The sequence below is a fragment of the Eulemur rufifrons genome, chromosome 16 (assembly GCF_041146395.1).
Source record: "Eulemur rufifrons isolate Redbay chromosome 16, OSU_ERuf_1, whole genome shotgun sequence".
Lineage (NCBI taxonomy): Eukaryota > Metazoa > Chordata > Mammalia > Primates > Lemuridae > Eulemur > Eulemur rufifrons.
In genome coordinates, this window is record NC_090998.1 from 38,148,650 (window position 1) to 38,166,627 (window position 17,978).

At 46.9% G+C, this 17,978-nt stretch overlaps 1 protein-coding gene across 1 annotated transcript; it reads right to left on the reverse strand.

Moving 5' to 3' along the window:
- Positions 1-1,199: 1,199 nt before the first annotated feature.
- ARF3 (ARF GTPase 3) lies at positions 1,200-17,637 on the reverse strand. The gene is made up of 5 exons (XM_069491527.1): positions 17,439-17,637; positions 3,584-3,821; positions 2,621-2,731; positions 2,274-2,398; positions 1,200-1,726 (listed from the first exon to the last, which is right to left on the reverse strand). The coding sequence occupies exons 2-5, from the start codon at positions 3,729-3,731 to the stop codon at positions 1,565-1,567; spliced, it is 546 nt and encodes a 181-aa protein (XP_069347628.1). The 5' UTR covers positions 3,732-3,821; positions 17,439-17,637; the 3' UTR covers positions 1,200-1,564.
- Positions 17,638-17,978: the final 341 nt, after the last annotated feature.

Below are 17,978 nucleotides of genomic sequence, written 5' to 3' on the forward strand. Positions count from 1 at the left end.
GGCTTCACAGAAACCGCAGGAGTCAGGACCCAGGCCAGGACCTCAGAGACAAGTGCTCCCTGTAGACAGAGAGACTAAGTAGCAGCAGCTTCTGAACAACTACACAATAATGGGGGGAGGACCCTGAAGACCACTGCATCCCACAAGCACCGACGATGACCATTTCAGGGTTCTATTTCCTCCACTCCAACCCTTAGATCCATTTATGGCAAATGGGTGAGGAAGGGACAGCAAGGATGGTCTGAGGGCCTGGAAACAATAGAAAATCGTCATCCTTTAGCACATCCTGGACTAGAAAATGAGTTGGATAGGGGGTTGATATTGAGGTCTGCTATGTCACCCCACTCCCCAGTTCCTCATTAGACCACCCAGTCATCCCTGGTCAGGCCAGCAGGACTACTAGGGCGAGAAAACTTCTGACGAAGGATAAATGAACCACCCAGCCCCTAAGATCAGAAGATTGTGGGGGGGCACACAGGAAGGCAGGAATAGGACTACTCCATGCCTCGCTTCTCCTAGTAACAAAAGAGAATGAAAATGGAAAACCTAAGGCCTCCTCCTTGCTTTCCCCATGCCCCGGTAACCAAACACACACCATGGTCTTGCTATTCCCACCTCCTCCTCCTCAAGCTCCTGAGGAAGAGATCTAAGGATGGTGGGGGTGGATCAGTTGAACACTCTGGGCTGATAAGAGTGAGTGGGTTCTTCTCGCCTTCCCAATAACAAGGCATAGCAGAATGGCAGGCATCTCCTTGGGAACAGCCATCTAGAGATAAATGCCACCCCCCAGCCCTACAAAAGGTAGAAAGAGGGATACAAGGAAGATGGTGGTGGAGAATCCATCATCTGTCCTACCAGCCAGGATAACCTACCTGCAGAGAGGAGGAAAACTAGCCCAAGACTGGGGCAGTCCAGCCTGACCAATTCCCTCCCCCCACCTTCGTCCCTTTATCTAACATGGAAGGGGCAGATGATAGGCCCCAGTGGGCAGTGTCCTGGCTACAAGCCCTGAGCTGTACTCCACCCCCTCCCCCCTTCCCCCTGGCCCCCACATATATATCTCTCTATACATGTATATACAGGTGCACACATGCACGCACACACAGAGAGGCCCGTGCAACTTCCATGTAGAACAGGGAGAGGGTGGTGAAGGAAAGGAAGACAAGGAGTAGAAGAGGGGCTTGTGGGGACAAGGAAAGGATTCAGATGCCAAGAGCACAGCAACCAGTGCCAAATGAAGCAAATGTAGAGAATACCCCACCCCAAAACCCAGAGGGTGAGAGAGAGAGGGGCCACCACCCCATGAAACCATAACAACCTTGTTTTTGTTTTAAATCCAGTAAATTGGAATGATTCATCAACAGGACAGCAACTGGGGACTGGTAATGTCGGTGGACAGGGGAGAGAAGGGAAGGCAGGGAAGGCAAGGCTCTTGCTGGGCATGCGGACATGAAACCCAGGTCCCTGGCCACACTTGCAATGGGAAGGAAGGGGTAGGGCTGGGGTTGGGAGACAACAAGTATGTCAGGGGTAGGTGGGGCACTCGGATAGGGCTGCCTGGCTCTCACTTCTTGTTTTTGAGCTGATTGGCCAGCCAGTCCAGGCCTTCGTACAGCCCGTCCCCACTGGTGGCACAGGTGGCTTGAATGTACCAGTTGCGGTGACGGAGGGAATGCAGGCCCAGCTTGTCTGTGATCTCAGCAGCATTCATAGCATTAGGCAGATCCTGGAGCACGAGGGAGACACAAAAAAGAAGCCTCAAGATCTTTTCAAGGCTTCTAGAGCACCTATCTACCAAAGAAATGTGTATCAGTACCTTCTTCTCCTTTATTTCAGGAAACCCACAATAATATCCTAAGGATTTAGTCACCCTAGAACACCAGATCCAAGGCACTAGAGCTCATTCTATTCTGAATATGGAGACTAAGTATGGGGTTGGTAGGGAAGTAGACAGGTGATTCAGACTGACCAAAGAGTCAGGCCTGTCTTACAGTAGGAGTGAGGGCAATTCCACTAAAGTAGACAATAGGGAAGACGAAAGAAATATTTGAGGCCATGTATCTACCACACCAATCCCTGAGGCCTGAAATGTTGCTAATAAAGCTGGGGTTGGGGAGAATAAGAGGGGAATAAAGAAGCCAACTGTTCATATTTCCCACACTCACAAAATTGAGAGCACAGTCACAGGGCTTCCCATATAATGAGCGCCAAGACTGCTTGACTTCCACAGCAGGCTGCCCTCTTCCAAATTCAAGGGTGGGAAGAAGTCTCACCTGTTTGTTTGCAAAGACAAGAAGCACAGCATCCCGGAGCTCATCCTCGGCCAGCATTCTCATCAGCTCTTCCCGGGCCTCATTTACTCGCTCCCGATCATTGCTATCGACCACAAATATCAACCCTAGGGAGGCAGAGCATGGGTTGCACAGATATGACAGATAACCCCCTCCCCCACCACCCAAAGACAACACCCTCCACATATTTGCTCCCTTTCCTCCTTTTCTCCCACCCCCAGGAGCTGCAGCAGGGCAAGGGTTGGCTGCCCATAAACAATGAAGACAGCCACACTCTCTTCTCATACCCAACTAACCCATGCCAGTCCTGGGCAGCTCGTCTGCCATACCTTGGGTGTTCTGGAAGTAGTGTCTCCAGAGGGGCCGAATCTTGTCCTGGCCACCCACATCCCACACTGTAAAGCTGATGTTCTTATACTCCACTGTCTCCACGTTGAATCCTTTGAAAAAACAGGCAATTTGGCCACTTGGCCTCAAAAACCAGGCCTAAAAGCAGTGTTCCAATGAGTTTGGTTCTGTTTCCCCCCAGCCTTGGTCATCACACCAACAATGGAAAAAAAGCTAAGGCTTCCTCACATCTGGTAATCCTTGGCCTAGTAGCCTGAAGGCCAAAATGAAAACCTAAGAGAAGTCAAGAAGGATGAGAAGGGCTGGTCAGGAGGTTCACAGTTGCCTCTGTAATGTGAGCCAACCTTCCCCCATTCATTCACTCAGTCGTTGGCTCTCCCTCCGACGAAGAAATGACTCAGCCCCAGCTCCTGTACTTTGGCCACCAGAGTCTGCCTCAGCTAAGATGTGGGGCCTGAGAGGCAGAGTGAAAAAACAGAAGTGAGCTATAGTCCTGAAGTCCCAGGACTTCAGGACTATAGCAGAGCCAGCTGACAATGATGACTGGAGCCCCCATCTACGTGGCAAATGTTCTCCCTCCCACAGGCAGGTCTTAACCAGGATCAGCCACTGAAGATCTAATCCCAAGCAATCCCAGGCCTCTGGCAGGAACATCAAAGTCCTTCACCTGCTTTCCAAACAACACAGAGAACAAACCGACTCTAGTGCCTGAGGGCAACTGTTGAGTGCCAGGCTGTGGAAGTTCCCGCATCAGGGAGGGCCAGGGCAGGTGGGCAAATGGCAGGCCCAGCACCTGCTAGAGAGCTAAACAGCCACACTTCTCTAAACCCCACAGATTGCATAGACTTGCCTGGAAAGAGGAGGCCAGGTGAGGGAACAGGACTAGGTCTCCTGCCCTGCCTTAGCGGTTGACATGAAAGCCCATATCCAAGCTGCGCCCTTACCAATGGTAGGGATGGTGGTCACGATCTCCCCCAGTTTCAGCTTGTACAGGATAGTGGTCTTTCCTGCAGCATCCAGACCCACCATCAGGATGCGCATCTCCTTCTTCCCAATCAGGCTCTTCAGAAGGTTCCCAAAGATATTGCCCATGATCACAGCAGCTGCGTTCTGACAGTGAGGCCCAAGTGGGGGCAGTGGCAGTCTGATTTTGTCCTGGTCCCTGGTATGGAGGACTTGATCCTAGGCAAAGGAAATGCAAACATATTACTACCATTTGCTTGTCAGGACTTCATGTAAATGGAACTTACCAAAGTCATGGCTGGAGTACATTCATGACAAACCAAGAGACTGAGGGGACTATGAATACCAGGGACCACTCAGATACATACTCAGCCTTTGGCAACAGAGACAAAGCAGTGAACACTCAGGATCCCTGCTCTGCCAGCAATCTAACCATGTGACTCTGGGCAGGTTACTTCACCTTTCCATACCTGCACCTGTAAATAGAGGGGGTTGGAACTAGATGATTTCTAGTCCCTTCAGTTCTGACATTCTATACTATACCCCAAGGCATTGCAAGATCATTAATGCCACTCCCTCCCCCAACCTTACCCTAAGACTTCTGGAAAGGGCGGGAGAGGAGAGAGTGGAATGAGGAGTGGCTCTCTGTGACTCCTGACAAGGTTCAGGCTTGCCAGGTTCCCAAGGTTTATGCTCTCTGCTCTAATCAAGAGACTCTGCCTCTTCCCTTCCTATATTTCTGCAATTCCATCTTCCTTCCACACCAAAATAAATGAAGAAGAAATAAGAAAACAGCACTCCTAAAAGAAGCTGATCCTTTACACCCTGTGGAATGCTAGCTGCTAAAGTTGTGCCCTATTCATACAACAGTGCACAGAGAATTGGGAGGTGGGGGGTGGAGAGGCTATCCTTTACTTCTCAGCTAGGTAAATCCTAAGCTCACTGTGCCCCATCCAAGGAGAGCCAATCCACATGGTCACCAGCAATGAGGTAGTCATCTCATTAGTCTCCTGCTTCTTCCCTAAGCCCTTCACTCTATTCTCCACACAGCATCCACAGTGATTTTAAAACCAAACTCAGGTCATGTGGTTTCTTTGTTTAAAACTCTCTCTTGGCTTCATAGCTCCCTTTCAGTAAAACCCAAAGCCTATACCATGGCTCACAAGGTCCTGCATGAACTACACTCCCTTATTTCTCTCATCAGATCTCCTACCACTCCCCTGCTTACTCCACTCCAATTCCCCTATGCTTTCCTGCCTGAAAGCTTTTATACTTGCTATTCCCTCTGCATGGGATGCTGCTCTCCCAGATAAGCTTCATGGATTACTCCCTCACCTCCTTCAGGTGTCTGTTCCAACGTCACCTATCAAAGAGGCCTTCCACAACCACCTGTATATAACACACACATCCCTTACTCCCTACCCCATTTATGCCACTTTACTTCTCTTCATGACATTTATCACCATCTGAAACATTATATTCATTTCTTGCTGTATAATTTTACTCCTCCTCCTGTAATGTCAGCTCCTTATGTGTTTTGTTCACTGCTGTGTCACCAGTAGCAAGAACAGCGCCTAGCACATGGTAGTTGAATAACTGAACTAATTTTCAGTGTCTCTACTGACCTCACTGGCAGCTCATTCAGATTGGATGCAATGCCTGGTAAATAGTAGGCACTTAACAAATATCTACTGAAAGGATCAAGAGGAGCAGTAAGAACCACCATGAAGGTCCAAAATGCCTATCTGCCCACTCCAGCCATTGCCCCCAACAGGCAGACTCACAGTCATTCATTCATTCTCTCTCTTCTTCCCTCCCTTCTCTATGGCACAGGACAACCACAGAAATGCATCTTTGAAACAGTAATAAAGTGGGGGTTCACCCATGCCAGCCAGTTCTCTGTGCCTGCAGGAGGCATGCGTCAGCGGGCAGCTTATTCAGCAATTGCCATATGCCAGCTGCTGGCATTTTCTACAGAGTATGGGAACTGGAGACTCACACACACCCCAAACCCAGCAGGAGAAGAACAGGTCAAGACAGAGTGCACCCAAACCCAAGAATGTGAAAGGTGGATGGGGAGGAATCCTATTTACAAGCTAAAGCACTGGGGTTTGGTGGAAGTTTAGTTGTTTCTTCAAAAACTTCTTCAGGCTTCCCACTCCCATCCCCAACCCCACTCCCTGCCACTCTTCTCAGTTTGCAGCAAATTCCAGACTAGTGCAAAGGAGCCAGATCAACAGCCCCTGGAGACCAAAGTACTAGTTTGTCCAAAAAAAGAGAAACAATGAGTGCTTATGGAGTGTTTCATCTTCAAAGGCCTCCCCAGACATCCTCTAATGAGCCAGGCGTGGCGCTCCCGGAGGTTCCCCAGATGAGCCCTGCCCCTGACCCAGAGGGTTCACAATCCGGGAAGCGGGCCTGACTCAACCTTAGAGTTCAACTTCAGCCAAGTCGCCCACTAGCCATCCTTCCTACCCTTCCTGCCTCAACCCACCCAGCCAAACAAAATCCCGAGGATCCCTGAGGCCGGAGGGGACACCTGCCCAGCTAAGATCAAATCTCACCAACCTCAGCGATTTGTGGTAGTCAGACTTCTGGTTCTGCTACCATCACCTCCAGAAATTTAAACCTTCCCTAAGCCTTCCTAGTCTTTACCCTGCCTCCTGCTCAGGTGGCCTTTTCTTCAGCTCCAGATGACTCTTTGCTTTAAAAGTTTGGTATTAGGCAGTGGCCCAGATTCTTAGTTGAATTTTTTTTTTAAACTTCAGCATATTACGGAGGTGTAAATGTTTAGGTTATGTATATTGCCTTTGCCTCACCTGAGTCCGAGCTTCAAAGCATGTCAATGCCCCAGACGGTGTGCACCATACCCATTAGGTGTGAATATACCCATCCCCTCCTCCCCCTCCCCTCTGCCTGACACCCGATGAATGTTACTACTATATGTGCACAAAAGTGTTAATGAATAATGCCAATTTGATGGTGAGTACATGTGGTGCTTGTTTTTCCATTCTTGTAATACTTCACTTAGTAGAATGGGCTCCAGCTCACCCAGGATAATACAAGAGGTGCTAGATCACCACTGTTTTTTGTGGCTGAGTAGTACTCCATCGTATATGTATACCACATTTATTAATCCACTCATGCATTGATGGGCACTTGGGTTGTTTCCACATCTTTGCAATTATGAATTGTGCTGCTATAAACATTCTGGTGCAGATGTCTTTTTTATAGAATGACTTTTTTTCCTTTGGGTAGATGCCCAGTAACAGGATTGCTGGATCAAATGGTAGTTCTACTTTTAGCTCTTTGAGGTATCTCCATATTACTTTCCATAGAGGTTGTACTAGTTTGCAGTCCTGTGTGAGTTGAATTTATACCACACATTTATCTTGCTGTCATCCATGACTGGAACTATCACTAATTAAATGATTACCAACTGTGAATACAGCAGTGGCTGAAAAAGATATAAGCAGCCAACACTCCTTGCCCCAGAACATGGGTACACTGTCCTTTGGTTTGCTTCTTTGCTAAGTTGTCATACAAAAGTCTTGGTTCAAAAGTTGATCCCAGTGTTACACCTATTTCTATTTCCTGGCATGCCACATCAAGACCCCTGAATGACCTGAACCACTCATGTGGCACTTACTACCTTGTGGAGCTGTCTCCCCAATTAAACTGTGTATTCCCTATGGGCAAGGACTATGGCTTTTATTTATTTTGGATCTGTCCTCCCCCTCAATGCCAAGCCCACTGTGGGAGATTAAGCAAGCACACTGGCTGATTTAAGCCTCATCTGAAGATGTCCTTATATCATTTCTTCTGTCCAGTAATACTTGGTATCTCTATGTAATGCACAGATAGTTGCTGAGATATCTTGTAAATTCTCAGCCATTTTCCACACATATCTGATCCCAAGACTGGTTTGGGAACACCAGAAACAGATTAAAAGACTAGAATTGGTGAGATTTTCTCTTGCCATTTAATATGCAATGGGCTGATAGAGGATGCTGGCTTTCTTGTCTTGGCTTTCTCTGTCCCTGCCTTATTACGAGATAGCATGTTGCCCTACCACCAGGATGGTGGCAGATTTTAGCTTTGTGCCATGAACATAAATCTTTGGCTATACAGCCAGTTCTCCATAATGCATTCCTAGAAAAAGGTCGAGGAAACAGAATGGCAAATAAATAAATGAAATAGAAATTAAAAAACCACCTTGATTATTTCTCTACCTACTATAGTACTGTATAGCCTATAGTTACTCTCTTTCACCACAGATGGTACTCCTGTGTTGACAGGGCAAAATGCCAGGATTCCATGGGGCTGTTGGGAACCAGGAGTCAGCAGTTAAAACTGAAGGTGAGTGGCTCAAGATAAAAAATGGAATATAGTAATATCTCTATTAACAAAGACTCTATCTCAACATCCTATTTTATAGTCAGAAACTTTGTTATCACAGGTCAAAATAACAACAGGAGCTCCAAAAAATGTACTCCAGTACAACGTGTGGGACACTGTGGGAGTTCAGTTACGTACATCGGCTGATTTAAGCTTTATCTGAGGATGTCCTCGCCTGAGGACAACTCAGCGCCCCTACCCGCACCCCTACCCCCCTAGGAGAGGCAGGCTGTTTTTTGCTGTAACTGGCTGCTCAGCCATCTTGGCTTGTGTGTATTGCAGGAACATGCCTGCCTCAATCTCCAGGTGCTTCAGGGACTCATAGCCCATAGCCCAGTCTGCCATACATACTCCCCCTACCTGATTCCAGTGACTGATCCAGACATGTGCCCTGAGACACCTCTGAGTGTCTGAGGGGACACCTGAGGGGACTCCTGATCTGACACCACCTCCTTCTCTTCAGGGTCCAGAGGAAGACCAGGGACTCCCAAACCCTTTGCTGCCAGGCAGGGTACAGAAAAAACAAAACAAAACCAAAAAAATGCAGCTTTGTTCCCAGAAAATTTTCAGATTGAGATATCTAATGGAGATGCTATTTTTAGCATAGATAACCAAGCAGACCAATACAATTTAAGGGAATGCCTGTACTCAGTTTCCTTGGTACAGCTAGCTTATAACCTGTTTAAACTCCAAGTTTTAAATCTCGAGAGCACTGAAATCAGAACACAAGAACTCCTAGATGAGTATCTCGATGATTTCTATTGGACTCAAAGATTTCCCAAAGCCAAAAATAGTTTCTGATGTCAGTCTCCATCCATGTACTGAGTACACTGAACTAGGGATACAGAGAGGAAGAGGGTTTCTGCCTTCATGAAACTCAATCTAATGAGAAAGACTAGTAAACAAAGGTCTACAAAATGGTGTGAGGCAAAGAGTAGGTAAGCACATAGTATTATGAGGACAGAAAGCTAGAGCAGTTAATCAAGACTGAGGGGTACAGGATGATTCCCAAACATGATCCTCAGGTCACACCTGAGCTGACTTCTGAAAGAAGAATAGGAAGTAATGAGATAATAAAGAAGAGGGAATGGGAGAGAAGAAATAGTTGTGCAAAGGCATAGACTTGAGTTAGCTAGCACTTTTATTTAGCCAAAGCCAGGTGCAACTGAGAGGTAGTTTATTCGGATGCAGCATGTCAAGTAAAAGGAAGTGATAAGGGAGGGGACTGAAGAGATAAACAGGGGCTAGATCATGAGGGACCTTAAAGGCCATGTGAGTAACATGATCAGATATGTGCTTTAGAAAGACCATTCTGGCAGCAGTTTCAGGAATAAATTAGAAGCAGGAAAGAATGGAGGCAGAGAGACCACTTGGGAGGTACAGTAATACAGATGAGAAATCACAAGTTCTTAACTAAAGGTGCTAATAGAGAGAAGACAGATTGAAACATCAAAATGGTAGAATCCACAGGATTTAATGACTGATTAAATGTAGGCAGAAGAGTAGAAGGGTCAAAGATGATTTCCAGGTTTCTGGCCTGGGTGGCTGGATGGCATTTCTTTTTAAATTTTAGGGGGGGCAGTTGGTGTGGGGTAGAATGACCACTGCTGCTGGCACCCAGAAGCACAGACTCCCCCTCCCCCTGGCCCCCTCAGGCTGGGGGTGACCTTGCCCCCTGGATCCCTCACCATGAATACCAAGGACACCACTGAATGAATGAATGAATAAATAAAATTTATTCTATTTTTTAGAGATGGGGTCTCACTCTGTCACCCCAGCTGAAGTGCAGTGGCGTGATCACAGCTCACCGCAGCCTCAAACACCTGGGTTCAAGTGATCCTCCAGCCTCAGCCTCCTGAGTAGCTGGGACTACAAGCACAAGTCACACACCCAACTGGGTGGCATTTCTTCAGAAAGAAAATACAAGAGGAACAGATATGAGGGTGAAGATTTTTTTTTTTGTAAACACTGTTTAGTGGAGGAAAAGATGTTTAACATCTTTTAAACATTAAACATTGATTTTGAGGTGCTAAGTTATGAATCTCAGGAGAAAAGTCTGGGCTGACTATTTGGGAGCCATCTGTGCAGATGGTAACTGAAGCCATAAGAGGAACCAGGATAACCCAGGATGGCAGTAACTGCTGGCTGCCTACCCAAAGGCCATTCTCCCCCTTCTTTCTTCTAACAGACCCCTATTTTGTTCAGATGTTGGGGGAGAGGGTGTGGGGTATGAAGTGTGCTTCAGCACGTGAGATGAGGAAGGGCCACCATCCTCAGCCCTAGGGAATGAAAACTGATCAGTCTGAGAGATGTGGACATTCCATTTCCCTTGCCAATGATTGGGGCACAAATGGTCATTCACTAATTCTAGTCAATAAGATGCTGGGATTATCTAGGAAAGTTTCCCCCAATCCTAAAAACGGATCTGTGGCAATGTTCTCTTGTTCAGTCTTTGGACGTTGATGTAGAAGGATGAGATGCCAGAGTAATCTTGAGAACATGAAGGGAAGGGACAGACGTAAGAACTCTAGAATGTCAGAGCAGAAAAACAGAGAAAACTTGGTTGGGTCCTTAATGACAATATCAAGCTGATGGGTTAAAAACAAAAAACAAAAAGTGCCCTATCCTTAGATTTTCCTTTTTTTTTTTTTCTTTTTTGAGACAGGGTCTTGCTATGCTGCCCAAGCTGAAGTACAGTGGCTATTCACAGGTACAATCATAGTACACTACAACCTCAAACTCCTGGCCTCATGCAATCCACCATCCTCCTGCCTCAGCCTCCCCAGTAGCTGGGACTACAGGGGAACACCACTGCACCGGCTTCTTTTTTTTTTCTAACTATGGTAAAATAGATATAAAATTTACCATATTTAAGTGTATGATTCAGTAGCATTAAGTACATTTACATTTTTGTGCAACCATCACCACCATCCATCTCCAGAGTGAAACTCTGTACCTATTAAACAAAATTTCCCCTTTCCCACATCCCTCCAGCCCCTAGCAACAACTATTCTACTTTCTGTGAACTTAACTACTCTAGATACTTCATATAAGTGGAATCATACAATATTTGTCCTTTTGTGTCTAGCTTATTTCAACTATACTTCTTACTACATAATTTAATTAATCCTAACTATTGGAGCCACATGTGTATTTTCTATTTTTTGCAACTAATATATCCTAACTGATATATCTAGAGGGAGTGCGCACAGTGGCAGAAAAGGGCAAGGGCAGAAACCTGGGGCACATCAACATTTAAAGTAGTTGGCAGAAATGGAGGCCAGGAAAGAGAGTAAGAAACAACCAGAGGGGTAGAAGGGAAATCAAGAGAGCAAGACACCACAGACACCAGTGAGGAAAGAACACAGAAAAGAGGGAAGGCCAAAAGCTGTAGAACAGTCAAATTGAATAAAGCATGAAAGATACCTATTGAACTTCACTACTAGGCAATCAACCACAACCGGGTATAAACTGAAACATAGTTAACTAAAATTAGGCCCCACTTAACTAGTAGTGTTGAGGCTCAGGCCAGAATTGTTATGCCAGTTTTCTTCTAGTCAGAAACAGAGACAAGAAAGAGTACTGGAGAAGACACCAGCACACATAACTCCGGAAGCTACAGCTATCAAGTGCAGAAGGATCCTGAATCACTCTGTCTGATGGAGACCCAAAACACCTGGGAAGGGTCTAGCTTTTCCCATGGACAATGCTTAGCAAGTGAGTCCGAACATAGCATAAGGTCTACTGCAAAAAAAAAAAAAAAAAAAGAAAGAAAAGAAAAAAAAGAAAAACAGAATACATGGCCTAGCTAGATAAAACAGTGACCAGATAAAAACTGGACTCATTTGTTTCTTCAGAACATTCTGTGGCACTGCCCTCTGCCAAAGCTTTCAGCTTGCCTTATTCTTAAGAGTCTGATTAGCTTACAACTAACTGCTCCATCTCCTGATATTCTATGGCTCCTCCAATGCCCACATCTATAGCCTTGGATATCTAGAACACCATACTTTCCTAGCTAATACATCACTGAAAGTCTATCGATAGACAGCCTAAAGCCCTAATAATCCTTTGCCCCTAATCTGGTCCCACTGTGCATATCAAGATGGAGCTGAGAGTACACAGCTCAAACAGGAAGACATGATATAGACAAGGCCAACCATTATAGAGCAGTGTAAGGATACGGGAGAACAGGGAACCTTGGGGAGTAAGAGCTATCTGTGGGCCGGGCGCAGTGGCTCATGCCTGTAATCCTAGCACGCTAGGAGGCCGAGGAGGGCAGATCGTTTGAGCTCAGGAGTTCGAGACCAGCCTGAGCAAGAGCGAGACCCCCATCTCTACTAAAAATAGGAAGAAATTAGCCAAACAACTAAAGAGATATAGAAAAAAAATTAGCCGGGCCTGGTGGCATATGCCTGTAGTCCCAACTACTTGGGAGGCTGAGGCAGGAGGATCGCTTGAGCCCAGGAGTTTGAGGTTGCTGTGAGCTAGGCTGATGCCATGGCACTCTAGCCCGGGCAACAGAGTAAGACTCTGTCTCAAAAAAAAAAAAAAAAAAAAAAAAAAAAAAAAGAGCTATCTGTGATCCCTCAGCACCTCAAACACATTTCTACTCTAGGACGCATCACAGTATGATTTATTCACGTCTGTCTGTCTCACTTTCCAGAGCCGGAACTTCCCAATGTGCCTCTATGCAATACAGGTCAGCTGGAGATACTGATTCCATTAGCCACTGTAGGGGTGGCTAGAGGCCTTGGGTCAGTCATCTCAGGTTTCATGTATTTCTATTACCATTTTCTGTGTATGCCATTATGGGAAAAAGGTTGGGAAGTACTTCCCTAGACTACGAGCCTTTTGCCAGCAGGGACTATGCCTTATTCATGTTTCATGTCCCCTGCATCCAGCACCATGACTGACCTGTAGCTAGTGACTACCATGCTTGTTGAAGAGAATAGTTCTACTGAGGGTGGCAAACCATTTGTGGGGTTGGGGAACAGAGTATTCTATAGGTGTTTGCTGATACTTTTCCTGTACCTGACAAACTGGAGAAATGGTTTCCATGTTCTCAGAGCCCTAGAGTTCCTTGGATGGAATTCAGAGGCTGCCTGAGATGAAGGGGGAGCACACAAGGGGCTCTAATTATGCTCCCCCACTTCTACCACCACTAGAGCAACTCCACTTTTATCCATTTTATGTATTAGATTTCAAATAAGATTTTATTTAAAGTAAGGTTTTACTCTTTACCAGAAAAGGACAAAAACCATTGCAACAGAGAGCAAATGCTATCCTGCATCCTAAACTCATGCTCAAGTTCAAACATTTGTGGCTGACACTCTTGTGCATAAACTAATAAAGGAAGGGTTATGCCAGTCTCTCACCAGCAATGGGAGAACTTTAAAGTACCAGGAGACCTGCCACACCCAGTCATCTCACCTTTCTTTAGGAATATGGTGATAATGGTGGATCGCTGAAATCTTGAGCCATTTCCTTTCTGGTCCATATGGTGTGGCAGATACTTTGCAGAGGTCCAAGACAAAGCTCTAACACATTCACAGAATCCCTACCTCAGTCAGTTCTTTCCCAGACTATAATATGAAGTCTTCAAATATTTGTGGGACTCTTTCCAAATGCTACCTGTGTCTTTTCCTTATCAAAAAGTTTTATTAGCACTCTACCTATATTTGCAATAGATGGTGGATTAGAGGTGTGTTAGAATTATACAATCTCTGGACCATAACACAGTACATTCTAAACAGATACTCAGAGGCAGACATTTAAAAAAGATACAACTTGGCCGGGCGCGGTGGCTCACGCCTGTAATCCTAGCACTCTGGGAGGCCGAGGCGGGTGGATCGCTCAAGGTCAGGAGTTCGAGACCAGCCTGAGCAAGAGCGAGACCCCGTCTCTACTAAAAATAGAAAGAAATTATCTGGCCAACTAAAATATATATAGAAAAAATTAGCCGGGCATGGTGGCGCATGCCTGTAGTCCCAGCTACTCGGGAGGCTGAGGCAGGAGGATCGCTTGAGCCCAGGAGTTTGAGGTTGCTGTGAGCTAGGCTGACGCCACGGCACTCACTCTAGCCAGGGCAACAAAGTGACACTCTGTCTCTAAAAAAAAAAAAAAAAAAAAAAAAAAAAAAAGATACAACTAAATGAAAAGAATAGCCCAGGAAATGGAGGATCCTGAAATCCTGATTAAGACCTAAAATAATAGGACCCAGGAATCTAAATCCCTGACCTGGGTCAATCAGGAGGCTCTTTTATGAAAGAGTCAACCATTACCTCAGAGTCACACTGACTTTTCTAACATGAATGCTATTCTTGAGCCCCTACATTTTCACCCTACATCCAACTTGACGGTTCAGGGCCCCTGCTTTGCTCCAGCTTTACCTCCCACTCAGGCAGCAGGAACTGCCTCTATGAGGCTGATACTGAAAAAAGATTTCACTGCTCATAAGCCTACGACCAGCATAGAAAGTCATGGTAACAATCATCCCTCTACACAAGAAACTAGGGTGGCAAGTTGTTCTTTTGTAAACCTCCTTTCCTCTAAGGCAGCCCTCAGTGTTCATATTATTATGATGATGGATTATTAATGGCAGCTAACATTTATTTGGTGATCACTATATGCTTTGCACAATACTAAGTGCTTTATGCTCATTATCTCATTTAATTCTCATGACAACCCTGTTAAGTAGGTACTATCATTACCTTCCTTACAGATATAGAACATGAAGCTAAGAGAGGACAAGTAATTTTACCAAAAACATGCAACTAGTAATTAACAGAGGTAAGATTTGAACCCAATTTTGTCTGATTCCAAGGTCCACTCTTAACTACTATACCATTCTGCCTCTAAATTGACCTGCAACAAAAATGGTAAAAAGAGCCAAAAATAGTGATATGCTATGAATCTCAGGCCTCTTGGCATCTGTTTCTAAAAGTATACCGGGAAGCAAATTCCACAATTTCCCACAGTTACATACTCAACTTTAACGAATCTGTTTTTAAGCTGGGCATGGTAGTACATGCCTGTAATCCCAGCTTCTCAGGAGGTTGAGGTGGAAGGACTGCTTGAGCCCAAGAGTTCAAATCCAGCCTGAGTAACATAGTGAGATCCCATGTCAACCTATGTCAAAAAACTTCTTTAAATTTAATTTAAAAAAAAACAAAACTGGTTTTAAAGAAGTTCTTCCTTCTAACCAATAAACCCCACCCTCTGTCCTCTGAGTCCATTTCCTCTTATTATGACTATAGTGGAAAAGAGAGTAGGGTGAACGGATACATGCTACAATATGACCTTTTATGCACTTAACACTTCACTTCCACTCTTCCCAGCCTACTATCTGCTCTCCTTTATACTTGCATTTAGTGTAATAATAGCAGCTACCACTCACTGGCATCAATTCCATGCTAGGCACCATATATATATACACTGGCCCCTCCTCCATAATCTCAAGCATCCCAATTCATATACAACACTTCCAAAGACTTAGGTCTGATGGAGAGACTACTTCACCCATAATGGAGAAGCAGGAAATCTGGGACTTCAGATATATAATGATTGTGTTCTAGTAATATTTTTCTTTTTGGGTCTTAGTTTCCATTATCTATGCTTGTTCTGTGCTTCCTAGGAAGGTGGAGAGATCAAGACTTCTCAATTACAAAGGCTAAGGGATTCTGTACCCTTACTCAGCTATTTCCAGGCACTTTTGCCCATAGCCAAGCCATCTCTTTCCCTTTCCTTAAACTGTAGTTAGAAAGTTTGTTGAATTTTATCTATTCACATTCTGTATCCATCATGGGTACCTACTGTGTGCATAGGCATTGCAGGAGACAAGAGATAAAACCCAGTTTCTGCACTCAAAAAGCTTCTAGTCTCTTTGGAAAAGCAAGATACACACCCGTAAAAGTTTTGACTAGGCAAGGTAATAATTCTATGCTGGGAGGCAGGAGGCATGTGAGTATATGATATATGGGAACCCTTCCTGGCTGAATCCAAGGTCAGTGATTCATTCTGTGGAAAGCTGAATCTAAATGGATTAGTTTCTTTCTTAGAATGAGCTTTTTACAGACATGTTATTCAAATTCAGGTCCAACATGCAATGATAGATCACTGTCCCATGCCAGTCACAGCAAGTGAAGACACTTTGCCCCAGCAACATGCCCAAAACAAAATGGCAGCAAAGTCTGTCACTAATTACCTGACTGGGGACAGGGAAGGAGGTATGCAGAGACTAGATTCTGTCCTGTTGCACTGGCCCAAGCAATCAGACTCTTGCAGCAGATCTCCTCCCAATAAAACTTTCATGCCATAGACTGGGGGTGACCCAATCCAACAGAGCAGAGACAGGTTTTAGGTTACATTTCTAGCTCACCGGGATGACCTCACTATTTCTTCTCACTCTTGACCACATACCACACTTCTCCACCTCCACCACCACACTCCTCCTGGCCTGGCCAGATGGAGACCTGCAATAACACAACCCAGAAAGAAGGGAACTCCCCAAAAAGAACAGCTCCACTTTGCTAATCAAGTGGCCCGTTTTAACAGGGAACTCCACCTCCCCACTTCCCCCCTCCTTCCCTCAAAGGACTGGCGTAAGCAATGGCTCCATTTTCTGTTCCGGGAATCCTGGTACTTCCTAAAGAAAGAAAGCGGATTGGAAGACACAAACTCAGGGCCAGTGACAAGATGCTCCCTCCTCCTGTGAGACCGCCCCCGCTTCGCCTGGGGGAGGAAGGCCCCACCTCTCTTCTCCAAGCAAGATCAGATCCCCCTCCCCCTTCTCCTGCCTCCTCTCCACCCTCTCCCCACCTGCTGCCCTCTTTCCAACCTGCGGTTCCTAAGACCCGAAAGCTCATCCTCCACCAGAATAGTGCCCCTGGGGTGTCCCATCAGCCTGCCCTGTTGGCTAACCCCCAAACCCCCTACGCACCCCTGTCCCATGATGGGGGGAGGGGCTGTAACCACAGCAAGGCTTCTCTCTGGTCTCCTATTGCTAAGGTGGGGGAGGAAGAGGGAGTAGGAGAGAGCAGCATTCTCTAGCCCTTTAACAGAAAAAAGATAACAAACAGCCATCACCGCCCCCGCATCACCTCTCCCCGGACGGCTTTCCTCCCCCTCGACCCCGACCCTTGGAAAGCCCACCTCCTGCAGGCGAGGAGAACCCAACTGCAGCCCAAGTCGCCTCCTTGTGCGTGTCAGAGGACAAATCTGTGTGCGGCCCCCACCCCCACCCCAGCTCCGCGTCCTTCAAACGCGGGGGCAGGCGTGGGGCTGGCCTGATGCCCCCTCTCCGAGCTCTCGGGTGGGAAAGACCACACCGCCCCATGTCAGGCAGTGCCAGGCGGGGCCCGGGGGCCTCTATCTCCTCAGCTCCCACCCCAACCAAGCCTCTTCTCTACGGGGATCCACCTTCCCTCCCCAGCCCCTCACCTGTTCCTGCTCCCGGCTCCTCCGCTGCGGCCGCAGCCTCCGCAGCCTCCGCCCTTCAGGTTCCGCTCGTCTCTCGCTCCTCTCCCTCCGGCTCCCCTAGCCGACTTCAGCGCGGCTGCTCCCCTGGCCCGCTCCGCGGCTCCCTCCCTCCTTCCCTCCACCTAGCACCGGAAGCCGCGACGGCGACAGGAGCAGTGCAGCTAACCCCCACCCCCAGCCCGGGATACTTCCCACCTCCCTGTTCGCGCGAGAGCTGTGCGGCAGCGAGCGGCAGTTCTCGCGAGACCCATCACCATGGCAGCAGCTGCAGCAGAGGCAGCCGGGCACTGGAGCTGGAGTCAGGGCGGGCGCTGGTGTGGGGGCTGGAGGTTGTGGGCGGCGGAGGCGGGAGCCGGGAATGGGGATGAAACAGCGGGGACTGAGGTGAGAATCCCAAGCTCCATGGTTGTGCCTGGAATTTAAGGACTGAGGCCGCGCGCTGGCTGCACTGGGGCCTGGAGCCGGGGTGAGGGGCCCAGGGGCTCCTTGGGCAAAGCCAGG